Raw genomic sequence first — 24,247 nt, 5'->3', positions numbered from 1 at the left:
CGTCCTGCTCTGATTGATTGACAGTTAGACATGCAGAACTGCTGTAACAACTGGCTTTTTACATAGTATTGTGTTCAGGTGCCATGTCTTTTCTTAAATTCTTCGGTTAATCCAAGAACAAAATCTTACTGAATTCAGTATTCCTTCGATAAGTAAGCAATGGATTTCTTAAAATATATCAAGTTGCTTTGTTTGTGATAGAGGCTGACCAGAAGTCTTCCTCTCCTAAACAAATGGAGTGCCATGTACACCTAAATGTGAATCTGTGAAAAAGGAATACGAATATGCAAATTTATGATAATAAGACAGATAAATACAAATGCATAAGAATGCACTAATATGCATTGGAATAGCAAACATATACTAACCAGTATTAAATAACACAGCCGTGATAAACATACCCAAATGCAGTTTGCAACGCGATTATCTAAATGAAATATTTGTATTCTAATATTTTTAAATATGCATTTGGAAAATTGAAAGTGAATCATAAACGCAAAAGTGATCAAAATGAAATAAAATTGTACAGTAACTGGGCAAAGCAATAATCTTTCAGTTTTCCCAAGGGATTACCTGTTCACATAAGTATGTGCATGCCTTCAATGAGTAGTACACAGTCCATGCATCTGGAATTGATCAGCCTCCAATGGTGTCAACTAAGCCATAATACATTGGTCAACAATGTGAATTATTGTGCATCTAATTGAAATACCAAAATAACTGATCTCTCTTTTTGAACCAAAAAAGAACTTATTTTCTTTTGTTTAATGCAGAATAAACCGTCATCTTGGTTAACATGTGAATTGCAAATGAAATCTGATTCATAAGTATTCCATTGAACTGTCCCAGAAAACATGTGGTAATTTCGTTCTGTCTCTTGTTTTGCTGTTATTTTCTATTGTTCAGGAATTGGACAGGGAGTTCCGGTCGTGGCCCTCATTGTGGAAGGAGGACCCAATGTCATTTCTATTGTTTTGGAGTATCTGCGTGACAGCCCACCAGTGCCTGTCGTGGTGTGCGATGGTAGTGGACGGGCATCGGACATCCTTGCCTTTGGACATAAATATTCAGAAGAGGGCGGGTGCGTTATTTATTTTCATCTAACTTACTGCAGATAAAATTAATTTGAATGCCTAGTAGCTTTGAGGTACAGAAACCGACATGTAAGGAAATTGTCAAAGTATGCATTGTTGCTGAAACAGAGATCATCATCATATACCTGGATGCATTAAGCAATGTTCTTTGAATTTGGAAGTGAGGCAAAGAGAATTTACATGTTGGCTGAAATTGAGCATGTGCATATTTATGAGTCATTTACCTATTTTAATTCACAGCTACATAAAATGAAGATGTTATCTGTAATAAAATGGATTCAGCTACACACTCAAGAGACTGTGTAATACAAAGTGCCCCAGGGCCACAACAAGCATCTGTACCCACTTTCTGCACCCTCAAGGCACTTTGGTATTACAGAAGAAGCTTATGGGCTACATTCCCATACAATAGAGGGAACCTTTTGCCCATATTACTGACACAGGCACAGAGACAGGGAAGCTGTCAGGAGGGTTACTGACTGTGTGCCACATATCAGGTGGTGCACAGTAGGAGCCCATGCTGAGAATGAACATTGAGGGATACAAAGGTCACAGGGGCCACCCAAGCATGCACCCCAGTGGTGGATGCAGTCACTCACTGCACTCTCCTGTGGGAGGATGCTTGCCCCCTCTGATAAGAGGTCAGGTCTCCTGCTTTCAGTTAAAAATGGACCAGCTGGCTCTAGGGTAGTGGGACTGGTGCCACTGCACCAGGTGCTGACTTCGGGTGGAGGCGCTGTGTTTGCAGGTTGCTAGAAATGGGGTTTTGGGTTGGCTAGGGTATGTACCTAAGCTAGGCAGAACCCACCCACTCTAGTCAGGGTGAGGCAGTTACACACCCAAGATAACCCCCTGCTCACCCAAGATAACCCCTGCGCACGAGCAGTCAGGCTTATCCCATAGGCAATGTTTAAAGCGATTGCACAAAAACACACAACACACATGATGCAATAAATACGCCACAAATGAAACACAATGCCAAGTTATATAAAAATAAACTGTATTGCATAAAACATCACTAGACCAAACACAACATGTATCAGCAATACCCTGATACTCAAGCAGTTGTCAGAACATCACAAAGTTACTTGTACTCTTCAACAATAAGCAGTAGTCAGGCAAACATATAGGTTACTGGTTATTCTGCACCAGTAGTCATGTTGTCATTATTACCATAAATGCACCTGTCAGAATGCACACATTATCAGCAGGGCCAAGACATCATCATAAATGCACATCCAATGAAACATTCTCCTCTGGCTCACATCAGGCCCCAAGAAAATGCACATATCATGAGATCATCAGATGCATTCTCATAAATGAAAAATAAGGAAACCTCTCTGTTATGCCCCTGTCCAAACGCAGGGGCTCCTGCGCTCCTAGTATAGATACCACAGCATGGTTAAAGTCATGCTGGTAGGACCGGGGACCTCCGTCAAGGGTTGCCACCCCGTCCTGCGATCTGCAAGGACGAAGCCACCCCCTCAGGGCTAGGGAAAAGAGAGAGGTGGGGTACCCAAGACATCCACTCCCTGGTGTCCTCCCAAGTAAAGAGATCACGTTGGCAGCCGCTCGCATACCTGCGGGGTGGCTGCTTCTTTCGGTGGGCTCCTCTCTAGTCACGTGCCTCCGTGGCAGTGCGTCCGGAGCCCAGCAAGGCTCAGGATGGGGGCCCAGCATTCCTGACAGCCCCGTGGGAGCGTGGGTTGTTAGGGTGGCGGGCCACAACCACACTGGGCAGCCACGCACTTCGGCGGATTCCTCTCCAGCTGCTTGCACTTGGGAGGGGGGCGCACCCAGAGCCCTCCAGGGCCTCCCGGCAGTGATCTCCCCAAAGGCAGTGCTGGCAAGTCCCCCAAGGGCACGAGACAATACGCACTCATATGCACCAACACAGAGGCTACTCCTGGCCTCCGCTGAAGTAGTCTCCTGGGACTGCGGCGGTGACTCTACCCACACGAAGTCCCTGCTTGTGGTCCGGGGGCACCAATCAAAGTGCGATTGTCTGCGTGGGTTCCCAGGCCATTGCAACGTCTCCCATATCAGAGAGAAGGGGGGGCGGCCACACATACGGGGACACGGATTCTCCCTGCATCGAGGGAGACCAAGACAGTGCTCTTCCCGCACTAACTCACAAAATAAAGCACTCCTCTTGCGCTAGGAAAACCGAAGGTAAAGCGCCCTTCCAGTTCTTTGAGGAAGGAAGAAAATGCAGGGGAACAGGGGGGCACGCCACCCAGCCCCTAGAGGCAACAAATGGGGCACAAGGCTGCAGGGCCCAAGCAAGTAGGCCAGCACAAAGGTTTGCAGGCAGTGGCAGTTCCTCTTACTGACCCAGCAGGTCACAGATCAGCACAACAGCAGCATTCCAAAGCTGATTCCTGGCAAGTCCTTCCAGCAGCATCCTGTGGCCAGGTAAGTAGTTCATTAGTGTCTCAAAATGTGGGGGAAGAGCCCCCGTACTTATACTCATTTTGCACAGTCTCCACAAAAGGGAGAGAAGGGGTTCCAACCAGTACTGAATGGTTCCAGGAGTGTCCCCTTTCTCCTCCAGCACAGGCTCCAGACATCAGTGGGGAGTAAACGAGCCATTTGTATGAGGCTAGGGCACAGCCTTTGCAAATTCAGGTGTGCCCCGCCTCGCACTCCCCGAGCACAAGAAGACCATTCACTATGCAGATGCACCTCTGCGACACCTCCATACTCCCTGTGTACAGGCTGTCTAAAAAGTATGCACAAAGCCCAGCTGTCACTCTGCCCTAGACGTGGATTGGAGTCAAGCTGCAAAATACCAGAGTCATAAACACAGAGAAATGCCCACTTTCTAAAAGTGGAATTTCTATAATGGTTTCAAAAATCCACCTACACCAGTCAGCAGCATTTCTCACTACCATTACAACCATACCAAACATGCATACGCTACCCCTCATAGATTAGACAATACCACTTAGACTTATGTTATTGCATTTCCAATGCAATCCTCTGAGAAAGACAGCATTCACAGTAGTGAGAAATCAAATAGGCTGTTTGTCATTACCAGCATAGGCCACACAACCAGGCACATGACTTGACTTTTTGATACACAGCACCCTGCCTAGAGGGCTAGTTAGGGCCTAGCTTAGGGGTGACTTCCATGTAGTAAAAGGGGAGTTAAAGGCCTGGCAAGTGAATTTAGATGCAAGGTCTCTGTGGCAGTAAACTGCGCACGCAGGCCCTGTGGTAGCCGGCCTGAGAGAGGTTTGAAAGGCTACTTCTATTGTTGGCGCAAGCTGCACTGCAGGCCCACTAGAAGCATTTAATTTACAGGCCCTGGGTATAGGGATAGCACTGTAAAAGGGACTTACAGGTAAATTAAATATGCCAATTAGGTGTAAGCCAATCATACCAAATTTAGAAGGGAGAGCACATGCACTTTAGCACTGATCAGCAGTGACAAAGTGCTCAGAGTCCTAGAGCTAACAACAAGAGGTCAGGAAAAATAGGAGGAGGAAGGCAAAAAGTTTGGGGATGACCCTGTAAAAAGGGCCAAGTCAAACACAGGTATATTATGGGCATAAAATCACCTGCTGCGGCATTCCTTGCCACCAGCAGTTTTCAGGCAACAATAAATATGTCAAGTTAACTCTGGTGATTAATGTTTAAGATACTGAGAGGGTTAATATGCCTGCTGCTAAGAACGGGCACCATGCAGATTAAGTGCATATAATGCAAATGGGGCAGTGGGTTACTACTTTTGTTAGAGACGTCCTTTTTTTAATTGCAGTTAATAAGTTAAAATCCTAATATAGAATGTAAAGCTATTTAGTGTCATCAAAGAATTGCCTGCATACTGCAATGTATAGATTAGAGCGGCATGATTTTCCCCCTACTATTCTCTTTTCCTAATGTCGCAAAAAGGGTTCATTTGGGTAGAAATCCATTCTTATTATTAAACCCCCAACCTTGGTGTTACATTTTAAATTCAAAGTTTGTGTTTCTCCAGACCAACCTGTCAAACTATACAGCCTACCAGTATTGATGACATGTGACTCCTACACCTTGTCATCCTGTCTTATGTAACAACTTTATACACTGATTTACACACCTATGGTTCATTATCTCTGTGTAATGTGTGATGGAAAGTGCTCTGACACCCTACATTGGTATAAGTAGCACTATAAATTCAATTAAATACATCTAAGAGAGAGTGGTTATGGAGATTTGAGGGAGACTGTTAAAGGGTGGTAGTGAGGGAATCTGTGACGGAGGTGGCCATTGGGGGTGCCAACCAACATTGCCGCACAAGGCACCACCAGCACTAAGGCTGACCCTGAAATGGACGAATGACTTAAAACGGCTGATCCTCCTTTTACTAATGCACTGGCCTCAAAGCAGCGGGTTAGTACCTGCCCTGCAAACAGCACACAATCTGGAAGCGTGTGCCAACAGGGAAGTGCACTCAAAACATATTTCGAGCTCATTTATTAAATTTTGCTGAAAAGACAAATTAATAATTAGTTGTGATTTGACACATTGCTACGATGGTGTTCTAATATATGGCTTCCCTGAGATTCAAATACATGTTAAATTCTTAATTTGAGAATATCAATTCATCGAACGCATCACTGTGTAGTTCCTGCGATGGCTAAATACAGTCTGGCAATGATCGCTGGATTGCATGGCGTGCAAGGTATCCAATATGTTTCCAGTGTTCTGCACTAAGAGTAAGCAAGCGGTTTCATAAACAAGGTTTTGTGTTAAAGATGTTACCAGGCACATGCGTTAGCTTTTAGTGCCGGTGATAGTATCAGCCTCGGAGAACGGCGCGCAGATTATTTGCCAGAGATACGTGTAGCATTTTCCAGAGGAAGAAATGGATTCCCTTTACAGTGGCAGGGAATGTGCCTCACCAAACAGCGTTCCTCTGAACCCCTACCACGTGCCATGTCAGGAACTCTTGTCCACACTGCTAGAGATTTCCTTTAGTTTAAAGTGTGTGATTTGTGTTTGTGAGAAAGTCCTTAGCGGGGTGGAAATATGTCTGAAGGGAAAGGCTAAATACTCTCAGCTCGAGCTTCCTCTAAGCCAGTCATTCACAAACTGAGGTGAGCTCGAGGTTCTGTGGTACCAAAGGCTCATGCTTTGGGAGGTTGCGGCAGCTCTTTGCTCATTCGGGCGTAAGTATTACAGGATATAGAAAAACAAAACTCCCTGTGCATAAAAAAGTCATGCAATCATCGGAATCAGGCCCCACTAAGCAAAGTATGAAATCACATCTAAACAGTATGAGGACATCATTGTTAACTGTTATGTCTGTGTAGCAAAGAACCAGATGTCCAAGTGCATGAAAGTGCAAGAAAAATACCACTTGCAGAGAATAGTACTAGTGCTTACTGTCTATGATGCATCATTGCGCCTTCATGGCATTCGGTTAATGTGAGACTTTCCACCTAGGTTTTGGATTTTTCAGTTTGGATTTCTGAATTTTTGACCCGCTCTTCATCTTGAAGTTTGCTAAACGATTTTCCGGTCCATTTATTTTGTTAATTCATATGTTTTTATCTATTCAGTTCAGTTCACTCTACTGGGGATCTAGGCTTTAAACACTTAGGGCCTGATTACAAGTATGGTGGTCCCTTGGACCGCCGTACTCACAGTGTCCGTCCGACTGCCACATCCCTTGTGGGCCACCCACCAGATTATGATTCTGTTGGTTGGACCACCACAACACTGCTACCTCAGCCAGGATCAGAGCTCCTGACGGGTTGGCAGCAGTAAAAGTCGTGGTCAGCAATGGCGGTGCCGAGTTCAGCACCACAATGCTGATCACAGCTTTCCTTTCCACCATCCTCTTCATGGTGGAGTACCTTCCATGAAAAGGCTGCCATGTCAGACAGTGCACATTCTGAGTGTGCAGTCGCATTGGCCTTGGCTCTCTCTGAGAGTCGAGGCCAATGCCATCACACTGTTCCCACCAGTCAGCCTGGCAGAAACATCGTAATATGGCAGTGGGAGGCTTCCAACTTGGCGGCCGCCTTCCCACCATCGTCTTGGTGGTCTGGCAGCCTCACGGCTGCGATCATAATCGGGCCCTTAGTTTTTGTAAATCAGCAATATTTTGCTGTTAAGTGGTCCATTGTATAGCTACGGTGCCAGCTTCTCTCTTACCAGTGTGCTTGTATTTCAATGGTATCGGATAGCTGTTGCTGCAGAACTGTATATCATTGCAAATGATACTAGTAATTTGGATCTCAAATTTGGAAAATGCAATCAAGATCGAAAAAAAAAACATATATTCCTTGGTGTATATTTGAGCCCTGTGACTCTTCAGACATAGGCCCTCATTCTGACCCTGGCGGTCGGTGATAAAGCGGCGGCCAAGCCGCCAACAGGCCGGCGGTCTAAAATATGCAATTCTGACCCTGGCGGGAACCGCCAACACAGCCCGCCGTATTAACACTCCGCCCGCCACGGCGGTACAAACAAACAGCGCGGCGGTCCCCGCCAACAGCCAGGCGGCAGACAATGTACCGCCCACCCTATCACGACCCACCAATCCGCCACCTTTTCCGTTGCGGGAGCACCGCCGATAAGAACACGGCGGAAACAGACTACGAACGGGAAAACGCTCACCTCTACGCACTCCACGCGAGATTCCGGCAGTATGGAACCAGAGTTGCAGGTCATCCCCGCACTCCTATACCTGCTCATATACCAGGAGCACGCCCGGCGGCGCGGAAGACATCGGTGAGTACTGCACCTACGACACAGGGGAGGGAAAAGATTACCGGCACACACCCACCCACCCACACCCACTACAACACACACATCAATGCATTCCCACAGATCACTGTCACAACCCACAAACCACCCCCCTCCGAAATAATGCAAAGACCAAAATAAGAGATCATAAACGGGCAGATATATTGAAATATGTACACCAGTAATCCCAATAAATAAATAAACTATGTACAAAATATACACAGCTACTAAATGTAGTCCAACCACTGTCCGTGGATCACAGGGGTCCTGTGCAAATGGGCAAGGCCCAGTCCCACGACAAGAACTCCACGGAGAGAACACTGCAGGGGCATCAGAAAGAAAATAGGACAGGCACCTCAGGGGGAAGGGAAGGGGGGGCACCTCAGCCACTTGAGTACACGACGCCAGATCCACGAGGGGACTCCATGACCACTGGGCCATCCTGGGGAGTGCTAAGCCACAGTCCAAACAGTCCATACAGTGGGTGGCCTGCCCACTGGGCCATTCTGGGGAGTGCAAAGCCACAGTCCATACAGTCCATACAGTGGGTGGCCTGCCCACTGGGCCATCCTGGGGAGAGCAAAGCCACAGTCCAAACAGTCCATACAGTGGGTGGCCTGCCCACTGGGCCATCCTGGGGAGAGCAAAGCCACAGTCCATACAGTCCATACAGTGGGTGGCCTGCCCACTGGGCCATCCTGGGGAGTGCAAAGCCACTGTCCATACAGTCCATACAGTGGGTGGCCTGCCCACTGGGCCATCCTGGGGAGAGCAAAGCCACAGTCCAAACAGTCCATACAGTGGGTGGCCTGCCCACTGGGCCATCCTGGGGAGAGCAAAGCCACAGTCCATACAGTCCATACAGTGGGTGGCCTGCCCACTGGGCCATCCTGGGGAGAGCAAAGCCACAGTCCATACAGTCCATACAGTGGGTGGCCTGCCCACTGGGCCATCCTGGGGAGTGCAAAGCCACTGTCCATACAGTCCATACAGTGGGTGGCCTGCCCACTGGGCCATCCTGGGGAGTGCAAAGCCACGGTCCATACAGTCCATAACAGACCCCACTGCCACTGGAGGAGGCAAGTTGGCCAGAGGACATCCTGCAGCCCTGCCCGAGATAGATCCTGCCCTGCCACGTCTGCCAAAGGGCCAGCGGTTCTTGCCTTGAAGGGCCCAGTTCAGCGGTTCTTGAGACGGCGGGGCCCAGCGGAGCGGTGCTTGAGACGGTGGGGCCCAGCGGAGCGGTTCTTGAGACGGCGGGGCCCAGTTCAGCGGTTCTTGAGACGGCGGGGCCCAGTTCAGCGCTCCTTGCCTTGAAGGGCCCAGTTCAGCGGTTCTTGAGACGGCGGGGCCCAGTTCAGCGCTCCTTGCCTTGAAGGGCCCAGTTCAGCGGTTCTTGAGACGGCGGGGCCCAGCGTAGCGGTTCTTGAGACGGCGGGGCCCAGCGTAGCGGTTCTTGAGACGGCGGGGCCCAGCGGAGCGGTTCTTGAGACTGCGGGGCCCAGCGGAGCGGTTCTTGAGACGGCGGGGCCCAGCGGAGCGGTTCTTGAGACGGCGGGGCCCAGCGGAGCGGTTCTTGAGACGGCGGGGCCCAGCGGAGCGGTTCTTGAGACGGCGGGGCCCAGCGGAGCGGTTCTTGAGACGGCGGGGCCCAGCGGAGCGGTTCTTGAGACTGCGGGGCCCAGCGGAGCGGTTCTTGAGACGGCGGGGCCCAGCGGAGCGGTTCTTGAGACTGCGGGGCCCAGCGGAGCGGTTCTTGAGACGGCGGGGCCCAGCGGAGCGGTGCTTGAGACGGCGGGGCCCAGTTCAGCGGTTCTTGAGACGGCGGGGCCCAGTTCAGCGCTCCTTGCCTTGAAGGGCCCAGTTCAGCGGTTCTTGAGACGGCGGGGCCCAGCTCAGCGCTCCTTGCCTTGAAGGGCCCAGTTCAGCGGTTCTTGAGACGGCGGGGCCCAGTTCAGCGGTTCTTGAGACGGCGGGGCCCAGCGGAGCGGTTCTTGAGACGGCGGGGCCCAGCGGAGCGGTGCTTGAGACGGCGGGGCCCAGTTCAGCGGTTCTTGAGACGGCGGGGCCCAGCGGAGCGGTTCTTGAGACGGCGGGGCCCAGCGGAGCGGTGCTTGAGACGGCGGGGCCCAGTTCAGCGGTTCTTGAGACGGCGGGGCCCAGTTCAGCGCTCCTTGCCTTGAAGGGCCCAGTTCAGCGGTTCTTGAGACGGCGGGGCCCAGCTCAGCGCTCCTTGCCTTGAAGGGCCCAGTTCAGCGGTTCTTGAGACGGCGGGGCCCAGTTCAGCGGTTCTTGAGACGGCGGGGCCCAGCGGAGCGGTTCTTGAGACGGCGGGGCCCAGCGGAGCGGTGCTTGAGACGGCGGGGCCCAGTTCAGCGGTTCTTGAGACGGCGGGGCCCAGCGGAGCGGTTCTTGAGACGGCGGGGCCCAGCGGAGCGGTGCTTGAGACGGCGGGGCCCAGTTCAGCGGTTCTGGAGACGGCGGCCGGTCTATGGCCAACTGCTCATTGCCTGGTGGTGCCCTCCTGGGCAGCGGGGATGGTGCTCCTTCAATGCCCACCTGGGCTGTGGGTGGTGGGGCCCTCCTGGCCAGCTGGGCTGGGTCCTCCCTGGGCAGCGGCTATGGGGGTGGTGGGCTCTCCCGGGGCAGCTGTGCCGGTTCCTCCCGGGGCAGCGGCTATGGGGGTTGTGGGCTCCTCCTGGGCAGCAGGCCTGCTGCCTGACCTCTCCGACTTGCTGCCCTTGCCCTCCTTAGTCGTGGGCCTGTGGCCCTTTCCTCCCTTTGGAGCTGTGGCTGGTGACTGTCTCTGGGTGGTGTCCGGGGAGGATGTAGAAGGCGGGCTCCTGCGGCGCCCCTTCCGCCTTCTGCTCCTCTTCCCAGGGGGTGGGCTGGCTGTCCCCTTGCTGCTGGGCGAAGATCCAGACATGCGGGCTGGCGGGCTCCAATACCCCTGCACCCTTGTCAAGGGGGCTGCAGGGCTGGTGGTGGCTGAGGTGCTCTTCTTACCCCGACGAGAAGGAGGGGGGGGCTCAGGGTCAGGAAAGAAGTTAGTAGTGGCGAGGAAGAGTTTCTTGGGACAATGGAGAGTGGTAGGTACAGTGGGAATGGGAGTGGAGGGAGAGGATGTGGTTGTAGGTGAGTCACGTTTGCTGTCTTTGGGTGCAGGTGCAGGAGGGATAGGCTGTCGTGAGGTGGATGGCTGTTGGGTGGGTGGGTGGCTGCGTTTGTGTGGTGTGGAAGAGGGGGTGACAGACACAGTGGGAGAGGACACAGGGGACGTGTAAATGGCAGTGGGGGTGGTGACTGCACGTGTGCGGACTGGAGTGGAGGGTGTGCTGGTGATGGAAACACTGGCTGATGGTGAGGTGAATGGAGGTGTGAGTGTAGACGTCACAGGGAGGGAGGAGGGAGACGAGGAGGTGGGGGTCACAGATGTGGTAGTGACTGTTGGCATGTCTGCATCGGAATGTTGCGTGTGTGAATGTCTGCGTGATCTGTGGTGCTTATGTTTGGATGAGCTTCTCTTGGGTGTTGAGGTGTGTGCAGGCTGGTCTGATGGTGTGGGTGGGACAGGCAGAGGAACAGGAGACTGGGAGGAGGGAGTTAGTAGAGGGAGGCAGGAGACAGGGACAATGGCTGCCGTCAGTGCTGAGGCCAGAGCCTGGAACGATCGCTGATGGGCAGCCTGACCCGAATTAATGCCCTCCAGGTACGCATTGCTGCGATGAACCTCCCTCTCCACCCCCTGGATGGCATTCAAAAGGGTAGTCTGCCCAACAATGAGCGTTCGGAGGAGGTCAATGACCTCCTCACTGAGGGCAGCGGGGGTAACAGGGGCAGGGCCTGAGGTGCCTGGGGCGAAGGAGATGCCCGGCTTCCTGGCAGAGCGGGCACGGGGCGAACGCTGAGGGGCTGCTGGGAGGGCGGAGATGGTGCGCTGGGTGGCGGCTGTACCTGTAATGGCGGGGGGCACGGATGGTGCCACCCCCGCAAGGGAGCCCCCTTCCGAGGACGTGTCCGTGTCGCTGCAGGGTCCAGTCGTCCCCGTCGTGGAGCTCCCCTCGCCCTCCGTCTCACTGGTCCAGTCTGACTCTGTGGCATGGCCCTCCTGGGCCATGTGAGATGCAGCTCCCTCCTGCCCCGATGCCACTTCTCCTCCGCCTGATGATGCTGATGCACACAAGCACAGAAAGACAAACAAAAAGGGGGGGGGAGAGAGAAATAAAGGGATTTTGAGTACATGGATCTCCGGTACAGTTAGCGGACATGACAGACACAGATGCCCCCTGCACTAAGTTGCGCACTTGGGGTCCGCTACGCATTCCGTGGAACATGCCCTACACGCCTAGAGTTGACAACTGCACCCATGGATGACACGGCCCAGGGATGGCTGTACTGACAAACTACTGAGGGTGGTGGCTGGGGACACAGGGGCTTACGGGGGTGCCCAGCCTACAGATATCGCCCTGGCCTAGGGGGACCCACAGCCCTCCTCCCCCACCCAGACACCTCCACTGCTCGACAACAGAGTAGATAATGCTTGTACTCACCCCCTTGTGTCTGCTGTGCTGCCCTCACGCGCCCATCCAAATCAGGGTAGGCCACCGCCAGGATCCGGAACATCAGGGGGCTCAGTTGACGGCAGGCACCCCGCCTACGTTGGGAGGCCATCCCCAGCAGAGACTCGGCGGTCTTCTTGGTCCCGCGGCGGATGTCCTCCCACCTCTTGCGGCAGTGGGTGCCCCGTCGATGGTGGACCCCCAGGGTCCGGACTTCCTTGGCGATGGCACGCCAAATCCCGATCTTCTCATGGGCGCGGACCTATGTGACACGTACAGGGAGGGAGAAATACCACGTTCAAGTTTGTCAGCATTTTCCTTGCCAGTGGCCCAACGCCCCCCATCCCCGCCAGGCCCCCCGCCATGCCCCCCGCCAGGCCCAACATGCCCCCCATCCCCGCCAGGCCCCCCGCCATGCCCCCCGCCAGGCCCATCATGCCCCCCATCCCCGCCATGCCCCCCGCCAGGCCCAACATGCCCCCCATCCCCGCCAGGCCCCCCGCCATGCCCCCCGCCAGGCCCAACATGCCCCCCATCCCCGCCATGCCCCCCCCCAGGCCCAACATGCCCCCCATCCCCGCCAGGCCCCCCGCCATGCCCCCCGCCAGGCCCAACATGCCCCCATCCCCGCCAGGCCCCCCGCCAGGCCCAACATGCCCCCCATCCCCGCCAGGCCCCCCGCCAGGCCCAACATGCCCCCCATCCCCGCCAGGCCCCCCGCCATGCCCCCCGCCAGGCCCAACATGCCCCCCATCCCCGCCATGCCCCCCGCCAGGCCCAACATGCCCCCCATCCCCGCCAGGCCCCCCGCCATGCCCCCCGCCAGGCCCAACATGCCCCCCATCCCCGCCATGCCCCCCGCCAGGCCCAACATGCCCCCCATCCCCGCCAGGCCCCCGCCATGCCCCCCGCCAGGCCCAACATGCCCCCCATCCCCGCCAGGCCCCCCGCCATGCCCCCCGCCAGGCCCAACATGCCCCCCATCCCCGCCATGCCCCCCGCCAGGCCCAACATGCCCCCCATCCCCGCCAGGCCCCCCGCCATGCCCCCCGCCAGGCCCAACATGCCCCCCATCCCCGCCAGGCCCCCCGCCATGCCCCCCGCCAGGCCCAACATGCCCCCCATCCCCGCCATGCCCCCCGCCAGGCCCAACATGCCCCCCATCCCCGCCAGGCCCCCCGCCATGCCCCCCGCCAGGCCCAACATGCCCCCCATCCCCGCCAGGCCCCCCGCCATGCCCCCAAGCCAGCCAGTGGCCCCAAATCCAGATTGAATTAAACTCACTTGTTGGTCTGGAGGACCGTAGAGTAGCGCATACTGGGGGAGGACCCCATCCACAAGTTTCTCCAACTCCTCTCCAGTGAAGGCAGGGGCCCTTTCCCCAGGCGCAGCAGCCATTGTCCCTTCCAGACCGAGGTCACAGCAACACTTGCAGTATAGGTCCTCTCCTGTGAAAGTTCAAGTTGCAAGTGGATAAGTAGATAGAAAATGGCGGTCACGTCCGCGGCGGTGCGTACCGCGGCGGTGCGTCCCGCCACCGCCGGCGCCCTTCGCCATTGGCTCCTGAAACCCATAGGCTTCAATGTTAACCAATGCGGCTTCGCGCCGCGGTCTTCGCCCGCCGCCCGCCGCGGTGTGCCACGCCAGCGCATTGACCTCACATCCCATTGTCAGACTTCACAGGTCAGGCAGCCGCCATTTCCAGGGCCCACATGGCTCAATTTCAACTGCGTCACACAGGCCTAGGCCTTGCATAGCCACTCAGACACGCCATTCACTGCATAGAGAATCGTTTACTGTGCTAGCTGTGAGTACGTACCTGTGGGTTGCTTGACTGTGTGCTCCATGTTGTCCTTCCTAGGCACCGTCCGCTGGGTTGGGCGAGGAGACGGATGAATCCTCCCGTGTACCGACCGCTGGTGGACCTGTCGACAATGGAAGAACGCCACATTATCCTGACCTACCGTCTTAACCGTGACACTATCCATGAACTGTGTGCCCAGCTGGAGCCCGACCTGATGTCCCCCATCCGCCAACCCACAGGGATTCCACCTCTGGTGCAGGTCATGTCAGTACTCCATTTCTTGGCAAGTGGGTCATTTCAGACAACAGTGGGAACTGCTTCTGGGATGTCTCAGCCCATGTTTTCGAAGGTGTTATCCAGAGTGTTGTCTGCCCTGATGAAATCCGTGAGGAGCTACATCATTTTCCCTGAGGTGGGCGAATTGGCTACAGTGAAGGGTGATTTCTACGCCCTTGGACATATTCCCAACGTCATTGGTGCCATTGATGGGACCCATGTGGCTTTGGTTCCCCCAAGAGACAGGGAGCAGGTGTACAGGAACAGAAAAAATTACCATTCAATGAACATCCAGGTGGTGTGTTTGGCTGACCAGTACATCTCGCATGTAAATGCCAAATTCCCAGGGTCAGTGCATGACGCCTACATCCTAAGGAATAGCAGCATCCCTTACGTGATGGAACAGCTACAGAGACACCGTGTATGGCTAGTGGGGGACTCTGGGTACCCCAACCTGTCGTGGCTACTGACCCCAGTAAGGAATCCCCGGACCAGGGCAGAGGAACGGTACAATGAGGCCCATGGGCGTACTAGGAGGGTGATCGAACGCACCTTTGGCCTCCTAAAGGCCAGGTTTAGGTGCCTGCATATGACAGGTGGATCCCTAATGTACTCACCTAAGAAGGTGTGTCACATCATCGTGGCCTGCTGCATGCTTCACAACCTGGCTTTGCGCCGCCAGGTGCCTTTCCTGCAGGAGGATGGTCGAGACGGTGGTGTTGTGGCAGCTGTGGAACCTGAGGAGAGTGACGAGGAGGAAGACGACGGGGCTGAAACAGACAACAGGGACAGAATCATTGAACAGTACTTCCAATAGGACACAGGTAACATTTCAAAGATAATTTAGTAAATGTGAACTACTCTCCTGCATCTCTGCTGCCTGTCTATTTGCCCCAGTGTATGATGACTGAGTTGTGGCTTTTCCCTCCCTATTTCAGATCTGGGGTCCCCACTACGAGTCCTGTGCTTCGTTTCCCCATGGACTACAGCTTTGTGGCAGCTGTTTGTTGACTTCACCATGTACAAGGACATATTTGCACTGTCATGTCAATTACAATATATTGAAATCACAGCCAGACTCCAGATAGTTTTGTGCAAAATAGGTATTTATTTAAGTGCTCAAAATGGGATGGGTGGTTTCAAGTGGGTGGGGGCTATGGTGAAGGAATGTCCATGGCAGAGTCCAGAGTAACAGTCACACAGGTGCATTGTCCAGAGGCCTGTGGAGAGATGGAGCATGGGCAGTTCAAGGATGGACAGGGTGACAATGTGGGACAGTGGGATGACATCAGGTGGTATCCATTGCTGGCGGGGGTCTTGACATCCTACTCTGTCTTCTTGCGAGATCTCAGGGCCCTCTTGCGGGGTGGTTCTTCTCCTGCAGGAGGTGGGGGTCTGGTGGGCTGCTGCTGTGCGGGGGCCTCCTGTCCACTAGCGCCGGCGGAGGTGGTTGGCTGTTCTTGGTCCAGGCTAGTGGCAGGGGCCCTTGGGTGTTGTTGAGTGTCCGCCCTGGTGTTGACGAGGTCCTGCAGCAGCCCTACCATGGTAACCAGGGTGGTGTTGATGGCTCTGATGTCCTCCCTGTACCCCCGATAGTGTTCCTCCTGCAGTACCTGGATCTCCTGGAACCGGGCCAGTACCGTCGCCATCGTCTCCTGGGAGCGGTTGTATGCTCCCATGATGGTGGTGAGGACCTCGTGGAGAGTGGGTTCCCTGGGCCCGTCCCCCCCCTGTCGCACAGCTGCCCTCCGAGTTGCCCTGTTTCCCTGGGCCTCTGCCCCCTGGCCGGTGTGCCCACTACCACTGCCCCCAGGTCCCTGTTGTTGTTGGGGTGGTGGGTTATCCTGGGTGCCCTGTAGTGGTAGACACACCGCAGATTGACGCGCCCTGGAGACAGAGGCATGGGCCCGCTGGGTGGGAGCTGTGCTGGTGTTCCCAGAGGGGTTTGGGTCTGTAGTGGCCTGGGCCTGTGTGAGGGGAACCGACTGTCCAGAGGTCCCCGATGGTCCCGGCTGGTCATCGGTGTCCAGGTCGACAAAGCTGCTGTCATCGCTGACGGCCTCTTGGGTGGGGGGTGTGGAGAATTCTGGCCCCTCCGCCGCGGTGTGTTGACGGTCGGGTCCTGCAGGGGTATAGAGGTATGGTTATAGTTTCAATGTGTGGCATATGGGTGTATCTATGGGTTCTCGTGTCCCCAAGTGCTGGCATTCGTGTGTGGGGGCTTTGGTGAGGGTGGCTTGTGGGGGGGATGTGTATATGCATTGGGCATGCTTTGGTGATGGGTGTCCATGCTTAGTGGACGCATGCAGGCCTAGGTTTTGGGATGTGTGGGTTGTGATGGTGAGACATTGGCGGGGAATAGGTGTGCTGGGGGTGGGGGTGAGGATGGTGGTGGGGGTGAGGATGGTGGTGGGGGTGGGGGTGAGGGTGGGGTTCGAGGATGGGGGTGAGGGTTGGGGTATGATTTGGCATGCAGGTGGGGGGGAAGCAGTAGTGAAGCTTCAACTTACCAGTATCCATTCCTCCGCCGACTCCTGCGAGGCCGTCAGGATGCAGGATGTTCAAGACTTCCTCCTCCCATGATGTGAATTGTGGGGGTTGAGGTGGGGGTCCTCCGCCAGTCTTCTGCACGGCGATGTTGTGCCTGGATACCATGGAACGCACCTTCCCCCGTAGGTCGTTCCATCGCTTCCTGATGTCTTCCCGATTTCTGGGGTGCTGTCCCACAGCGTTGACCCTGTCGACAATCCTCTGCCATAGCTCCGTCCTCCGGGCAATGCTGGTGTATTGTATCTGTGTGCCGAACAGCTGGGGCTCTACCCGAACGATTTCCTCCACCATGACCCTGAGTTCTTCGTCTGTGAAGCGGGGTTGTCTTTGGGGTGCCATGGGGTGGTGTGTATGATGTGTGGGGTGGAGTATGTGTAGTTAAGTGTGTTGAGTGTGGTGGTGTGTGTTGTTTTGTGTGTGGATAGTGTGTGGGTGATGGTGTTGAGTGGCTGTGGCTGTTAGTTTGTGGATGCTGGTGTCTCGCTCTGGCCTTCTTTCAGAATTTTTTTGCGTAGGGGTTTGTGGGTGATGTGGGTGGGTGTTTTATATTGTATTGTGTGTGTGGGAGTGGTGTGTGTATGTGTATCAGGTGTGTGGGATTCAAATCGTCCAATGTGGCTGGGTTTTGTTCGTTTGTGTGTATTCTGACCGCGGCGGTGTGTCCCGCCAATGGAATACCGCGTTTGAATGACCGCCGCGTGGATTCGTGGGTCGTAATGGCATGGGCGTATTTCTGTTGGCGTGGCGGTGGAGGTTTTGTCACCTCCACCTTTCCGCCGACCGCTGGTCTGGCGGTCGGTTGTGGCTGTCGGATTTTCGGAGGTTTGCCTTCTGCGGGTCAGAATGACCGTGGCGGGTTTCCGCGGCCGCGGCGGTGTTATGGCGGTCTTCTGACCGGCGGTAAGTGCATTTTACCGCCGGGGTCAGAATGACCACCATAATCTATCATGTGCTTACTCCAACACCAGTGGTCTAATAAAATAGATTCTTGGGCTGCGGCCTTTTGGTCCATACTTTGCACTTGTGCAATAGAGTTAGTTTCAGCTTACATCTTTTGACATTTCCTGGGAGGACATCTTCTGTAGTGTAAAAGGGAACCTCTGCACTAGGAAAGAAAAGGGGAGGGTCCCTAATGGAGAGCTGTGATTAGATATTTGCTGGTGAATAGAACTGCTCAACCATGTTCATTTTAGATGTGTATGACATGTATTTTCAGAGGGTATGACATGTAGCCAACGCTGCTGCTCTCTTTCCAAGCACGTCAATGGCCAATAAAGGCAGGTTATTCAGAAAACAGAGTATACTTCACCCAGATATTTAGGATCTATGACTTATGACACATTGAATCAAATCATAAAGAATTAAATAAAACCAAGTGTTTAACCATATTAAAGCAATTACACAACTCATTTGAATTAGATAAACAAAATCAACCCTGGGTTATAAAATGAATGATAATCAGGGGTACACAAATTATTTTTTGTATTCACTCTATGTATATTGCAGAACAACATACATTACAGAATAAAACACAGTAGGGGTACAGAGAAAAGCAATCAGACACACATAGGTCCTCTGTGTAGTTTGTCAATGCTGTTAAAATAATCATGAGTGAGACAAACATATGCCAACTCCACTTTTAAAAAACAATCAGAAGAACATGTCCATGAGCTGTAGAATTTATTGTAATGGTAAGCAAATTACAGAAGAGTAGTGGAACCATGTCGGCGTTCCGGTCTCTATTGCATTATGTATGTGAGACCATCCTCAGAGCTAATTGCATTTGTGAAAACTGAGATCCCCTGGGATATCTCTAGATGAAAAAAAAACGAGAATCTAAAGTACTCCTGTATGTATAAATAACTACAGGTGAGATGGTGAATACTGCAAATGCGAAGGGCCATGTGCCTTACTGCAATTGTATGGTGTGGTGCTTAAAAACTATGTCAAAAAACGTGTGAGCGATAGTAACCATAGGTTAAATCCATAAAAAGATGTCTAAAAACATACCATTCCCTGTGGGCTGAGAACAATGGACCAGGCATGATCTAGAATGTGATAAAAATGGGTAAAAAGGATTTACAAGGGCAGTGCAGGACTAAAAAGATAACAAAGCCAGCCAAGTGGCAGATAAGTACTCAGTAATTAACATTGGTTAAATATGCCCAATAATGACAGAGTCCTAAGTTTCGTTTTTGCCAAATATTTTAAAAAGTTACACCACAGCCTGTGGCTCTGTATGCGAATGCAAGGTACCCTACGCTGCACTGACCTCTAGTATGAAGTGGAAAAAGTCTTCCCAACCACTGGCATATTTTCTGGCTGCCTAAGATTGCACACACACCTTTGCTGTATAGTTAAAATGTGTCTGTGTGAGTCTATCACAGGTTTTGAACTGGAAAGGTAACTTTCCAGTACAAAATACCATATTTAGATTTCGATTTACATTTTTCTGTAAGTGTGCTGTCCAGCACATATGCAAAGCTACAAAGGTTTGGAGAAAAGAAATGTTTCTTCTTCGTTGCATCTGCCATAAAGAAGCATATTTTGTGGCACAAAGCCATGTCTACAAATGTTAGTACATATAGGGCCTGATTCTAACTTTGGAGGACGGTGTTAAACCGTCCCAAAAGTGGCGGATATACCACCTACCGTATTACGAGTCCATTATATCCTATGGAACTCGTAATACGGTAGGTGGTATATCCGCCACTTTTGGGACGGTTTGACACCGTCCTCCAAAGTTAGAATCAGGCCCATAGTGCTCTGCATCAGAAGCCACAGGTGGTTTCAAGGGAACACCCATGTATCACCCATGGTATGCCCCCTTGACGTAAATTAGTGCGAAGTAGGGCAAAGCAATATTTTGCTCTAATTTAGACAACTTTCCAGTGAAAGCACAAAAAGTTTTATTCTAGGAAGTCACTCCAAATCAACACTTTACACTGGTTTGCATCACTTTTGGGGACTTTGCACTAGTGCAAAGTGTGGACTGATTTGGCCTTCTATCTTGTTAACTAATAACGTCTCTACTTCATATTTCACATATTTCAGGTTAATACTGTGTGCAATAGTTCTATTCAATTTATTTTAACAATTTGAGTATACCTTTTATCACAGTTGTCTGACGCTTCAGTACGAGTGAGCCCAAAAAATCCAATATGTGCTGTAACTCTTGTTACCACACAAAAATCCGAAACCGGAACCCGGAAGCGCATCGCGCAACATACGTCGCGAGCGCAGCAAGGAAGCAGATTGGGCCGCGCTGGATGCAGCGGTCCGATCCAACAACTAAACAGCCCCGAACAGGGCCACACAGCCTCCAAGAACCCCTCCACAACCCCCTCCACAGCCCCTAGCCTCCCATTCCTTGGAGCAGAGCACGGCACGGGCAGGAGGCAGAGAGCGTGAGGTTGAGCTGGTGAGGCACAGCGCGAGTGCAGCAGCCATAGGTGGCTGCCGCTAAGAGAGAGAACAGGCCCTCCAGGGAAGCGGCCCACAAGGTCTGGGTGCAGCTTGTGGGGAGGCCGGAGACCTGTTCGCCAGCTGCACTCACCGGTGGGGGGGCCCAGCCCCAGGACATCCAGGCCACACGGTAAAGCCAGGACCAGGTCACAGGTCACAGCAGGAGCCAACCAGCCCTCTCCAGACCTCTCCAAACCCCCACCAGGATGGACCAGGGCCAACCTGGGCTACGAAAGGATCACACCAGGGCATCAGCTGGGCTCAGCAGGATCCAGAAGGACTCAGACTGCCCCACCAGCAGCAGCAGCCAGCCCGCAGGCCCCCCCACCAGGCACCCATGCCCCAACCAGGACCAACCAGGACTACGGCAGGAGCGCAGTAGGGCAACCAGCAGGGCTCAACAGGATCCTGATCCTGAGGCTCAGATGACTCCATCAGCAGCCCACCAGCGGGGTGTACCCTAGGAATCAAGGTACGTGCACTGCCAAATCATCAGATTCCATTTGCCCAATTAGCAGCGAAATTAGCAGCCACAACCAACAGACAACTAGAGTGGGTAAGAAACAGCAAAGGACTATGAGAACACGCAGCTCCCTCCTCCTGAGTGCCCACGACAGAATCCAAAACCTAATGAGAAAAGAGAAAGCAGCACCCAACAAAATGGGCTCGGGAAAGATGAAGCACGCTAGGAGACATCGAACAGCAATAGAGGCCGACCCCCAGAGTGCCAATGAGTTCGAGGAGCCTAAGGTGTGTATCCCCGGGGAGCATAAGCAGGGACAAGGGGGGTGCCAAAGCAATAGGGGCCAAGGAATTGGCAAGTATTTTACACCACTGGGGAAAAACGTGTGCCCCAAACCCCTCTCAGGAGAAACATTCCCAAGACCAAAGCCAAACAGAAAATCCTTCAGCGATAGTGCCATTACACTGGGCACCTCCTGGGAAACCGCTCCCCCGAGTAAAACGGCACAAGAACCCATGCCGGACTTGTGCAGCCCAAGCGCGTTAAACACTTAACCTTTCCATGTTACCCAGGACAATCCACTAGAGCATACCATCAAACCTCAAAAGTGGGAACCCCCTGTATCTCCTATCATAGAGATAAAAGGTAGGGGAGGGTGCGGGCACCCAGAAATCACAATCCCAATGAAAGCAGCACAGACGGTAACCAGGAAAAACCGGGACCAGCATCACCAGGACCAGCCTCAGCAAAACATTTAACCTCCCCCTGCTGGGAGGCCACACTTGCACAGGATGAATTAGAGGAGGTCTTCAACAAAGAAGAGGAGCAGTGTATAGAGGAAGGGGGAGAAGAAGCCCTCCTCGCACACACAGAAAAAAGCGTTAAACATTCCAGCACTATAGGGGAACAGGACCTTGAAACAGCACAAACCCACAACCACAGCCGCACGGACACGAAGGACGCCCTGCGAACCAGTTGGGAAGCCCTACACAACACACTGACGTCCATAACCAATGCAACGATCTTTAATACTGACAAATTAGTTATTCAAATCGAAATTCTGCCAAATTTGGCAACCACCACAATGGCAATAGACAATAAGCTGGACAAGTTAAACGTGCTCATTCGAAGAGCACAGTCCCACATGGAGGCTGACAAGGACAAGGTAAATCAGACATACCAGTGTCACTGTAGCCCAATTTTAGATAAACTCCAAGACCTGCCATCAGTCATGTCAACATTAGTGACAGATCTAAAGCAGGAATTGCTCCAGCGGGGAAACATCAAGCAGCTCCTACAGAGCCCACAATGCACAAACAACCCACAAAAAAGGACATCCATCCATCCCACCCAGGACGCAGCAACTCCAGCAAGCCCAGCAAGTCCAGAACAGGCTTTAGGATATTCAGTCGAAGACTCAAACCAGGAACACACAGCCACGAATGGCCCCTTTATCCCTGTTCTTTCCAGGAAAAACAAAAAACGCCTCAAGAAAATGCACAATAAAATGGTGATGGAGTCTGAACGTAAATACTTATATCCCTCCAGCCACGGCAATCGCAGCTCACCAGGAGGAAACCTCAGGGCAAACCAAAAGCAACACACAGCCGCCGAACTAGGCGACTCAAAGTCACCAACCACAACAGTCCAGCGGCCACCCCCACGTCCCAGGAGCAATCCTATAAGGCTGCAAGAAGAAGGAAAAATAGGACAAACCGAACACAAGCTCATGGGGCCACTGGGCCAGAAAATCACAATAGGAGACTCAAACGGACTAGAACCCAACTACATAGGACCCATAACCGTGACACAGTCTATAACTCCAGAATCAACCACACCGCTTCCATCAATGGAGAAGATGAACTGTTCTGGAATAAATTATAGATCCACCCCCAGCCGTACACATCGGAAAAGAACATGGGAACAAGAACACAGCAATAGCCCGCTCTACTCAGACCAACGCAAGGCTCACACACAGGGAACACCAAAAAAAAGGCAACATTAGTGAAAGTACCGAAGTCTGCTTTAACAGCACAGATATAGCACAGTTAGTACTGTCCAAATCAGAGACATTCGAAGACTGGGGCATTGAGCTAAAGGAAACTCGCAAAGCAAAATCCCCCTCCTTTCTAATCCTGCAAGAAGAGACCAATAAAAGGGACAACTTCAGGACAACTATCCCCCGAGCAGCGAAGCAGCAATCTGTTCTGCAATACGCTAAAGGGGCATCCTCTACATTCACCGAGAACCCAAAAGAGATCTCTATATCCATCACCCAGGGCATCTCACAGACAAGGCATTGTCAGGAAGGTGGACAGCAAAATGAGGGACAAGGCTGGTACAAATCCACTTATCGATCCTGACGGAACCCTGCAGCATAATGATAGATCTGGAAGTTGCACTGCCAAAACTTTCCCAACTGGACCAACGCTGTCCAAAAGCAAGTTGTGGGTCACAAATATAATTTCATGGAACATTGCAGGGGCCAGCAATATCAGACAAGACCCAAATTTGGAATCCTATCTGAATGATTTCGACATCATCTGCCTGCAGGAATCCTGGAAAGTATCAGAAAATACGCCAGCTGGATTTGAAGAATCCCTAAGCCCGGCAGCTAGACCCAAATCCAAAGGGCACCCAAAAGGCGCCTCTCAATCCACATAACCACATGAAAATCCTTCAATGCCAAGATCATAGACCTGAAGTCAGCTCATATACTAGCCATCATTATCGAAAACTGGATGTTGGAACAAACACCAATGCCCATAATAATAACAAATATTTACATCAACCCCAACATGAAGCGTAACCAGCACTTGCTAGACACAACAGAAAAACAGTTGCTAGCCCTAAAAACGGCATTTGGAAACGCCCCCTGGATCATCACAGATGATTCTAACCATAATATGGCCAATCATGGCAAAAGAACGTCCCGGGAATGTGCCTTGGACCAGTGTTTGGGCATCCCACCACAAGAATCGCCCTTCAAGGACAAGGACAAATGTGATCACCCCCTGGTCAGACTACTAGAGGCACTAGGACTAAGGACCCTAAATGGCAGATTCCCAAAAGACATCCCAATGAACCCAAGCCACATCGCCAAGAAGTCCGCTTCCATCCTAGACTACACCTTTGTCTCAACAGACATCTTCAAGCACTTCCAGGATTTCAGCATAGAGGTGAGATGCAAAAGTGACCACCACCCACAAACAATGAAAATAGCAAACAATAACGCTCTCGCTGCTCCACTACCAAGAATTGGCGAACAAGATCTAGGAAGCCACCTCCATCGCAC

The 24,247-nt window shown here is 52.6% G+C and overlaps 1 protein-coding gene across 2 annotated transcripts in view; it reads left to right on the top strand.

Moving 5' to 3' along the window:
* TRPM3 (transient receptor potential cation channel subfamily M member 3) overlaps window positions 1-24,247 on the top strand; it is a 1,350,903-nt gene that overhangs the window by 735,779 nt on the left and 590,877 nt on the right. For both annotated transcript variants that reach the window (XM_069228883.1, XM_069228872.1), the window contains exon 7: window positions 907-1,081. In XM_069228883.1, coding sequence (XP_069084984.1) covers window positions 907-1,081 — 175 coding nt within the window. The remainder of the gene's footprint in view (window positions 1-906; window positions 1,082-24,247) is intronic.

The sequence above is a fragment of the Pleurodeles waltl genome, chromosome 1_1, assembly GCF_031143425.1.
Source record: "Pleurodeles waltl isolate 20211129_DDA chromosome 1_1, aPleWal1.hap1.20221129, whole genome shotgun sequence".
In the NCBI taxonomy this organism is placed as follows: Eukaryota; Metazoa; Chordata; class Amphibia; order Caudata; family Salamandridae; genus Pleurodeles; species Pleurodeles waltl.
This window is presented reverse-complemented; position numbering and strand designations above follow the sequence as displayed.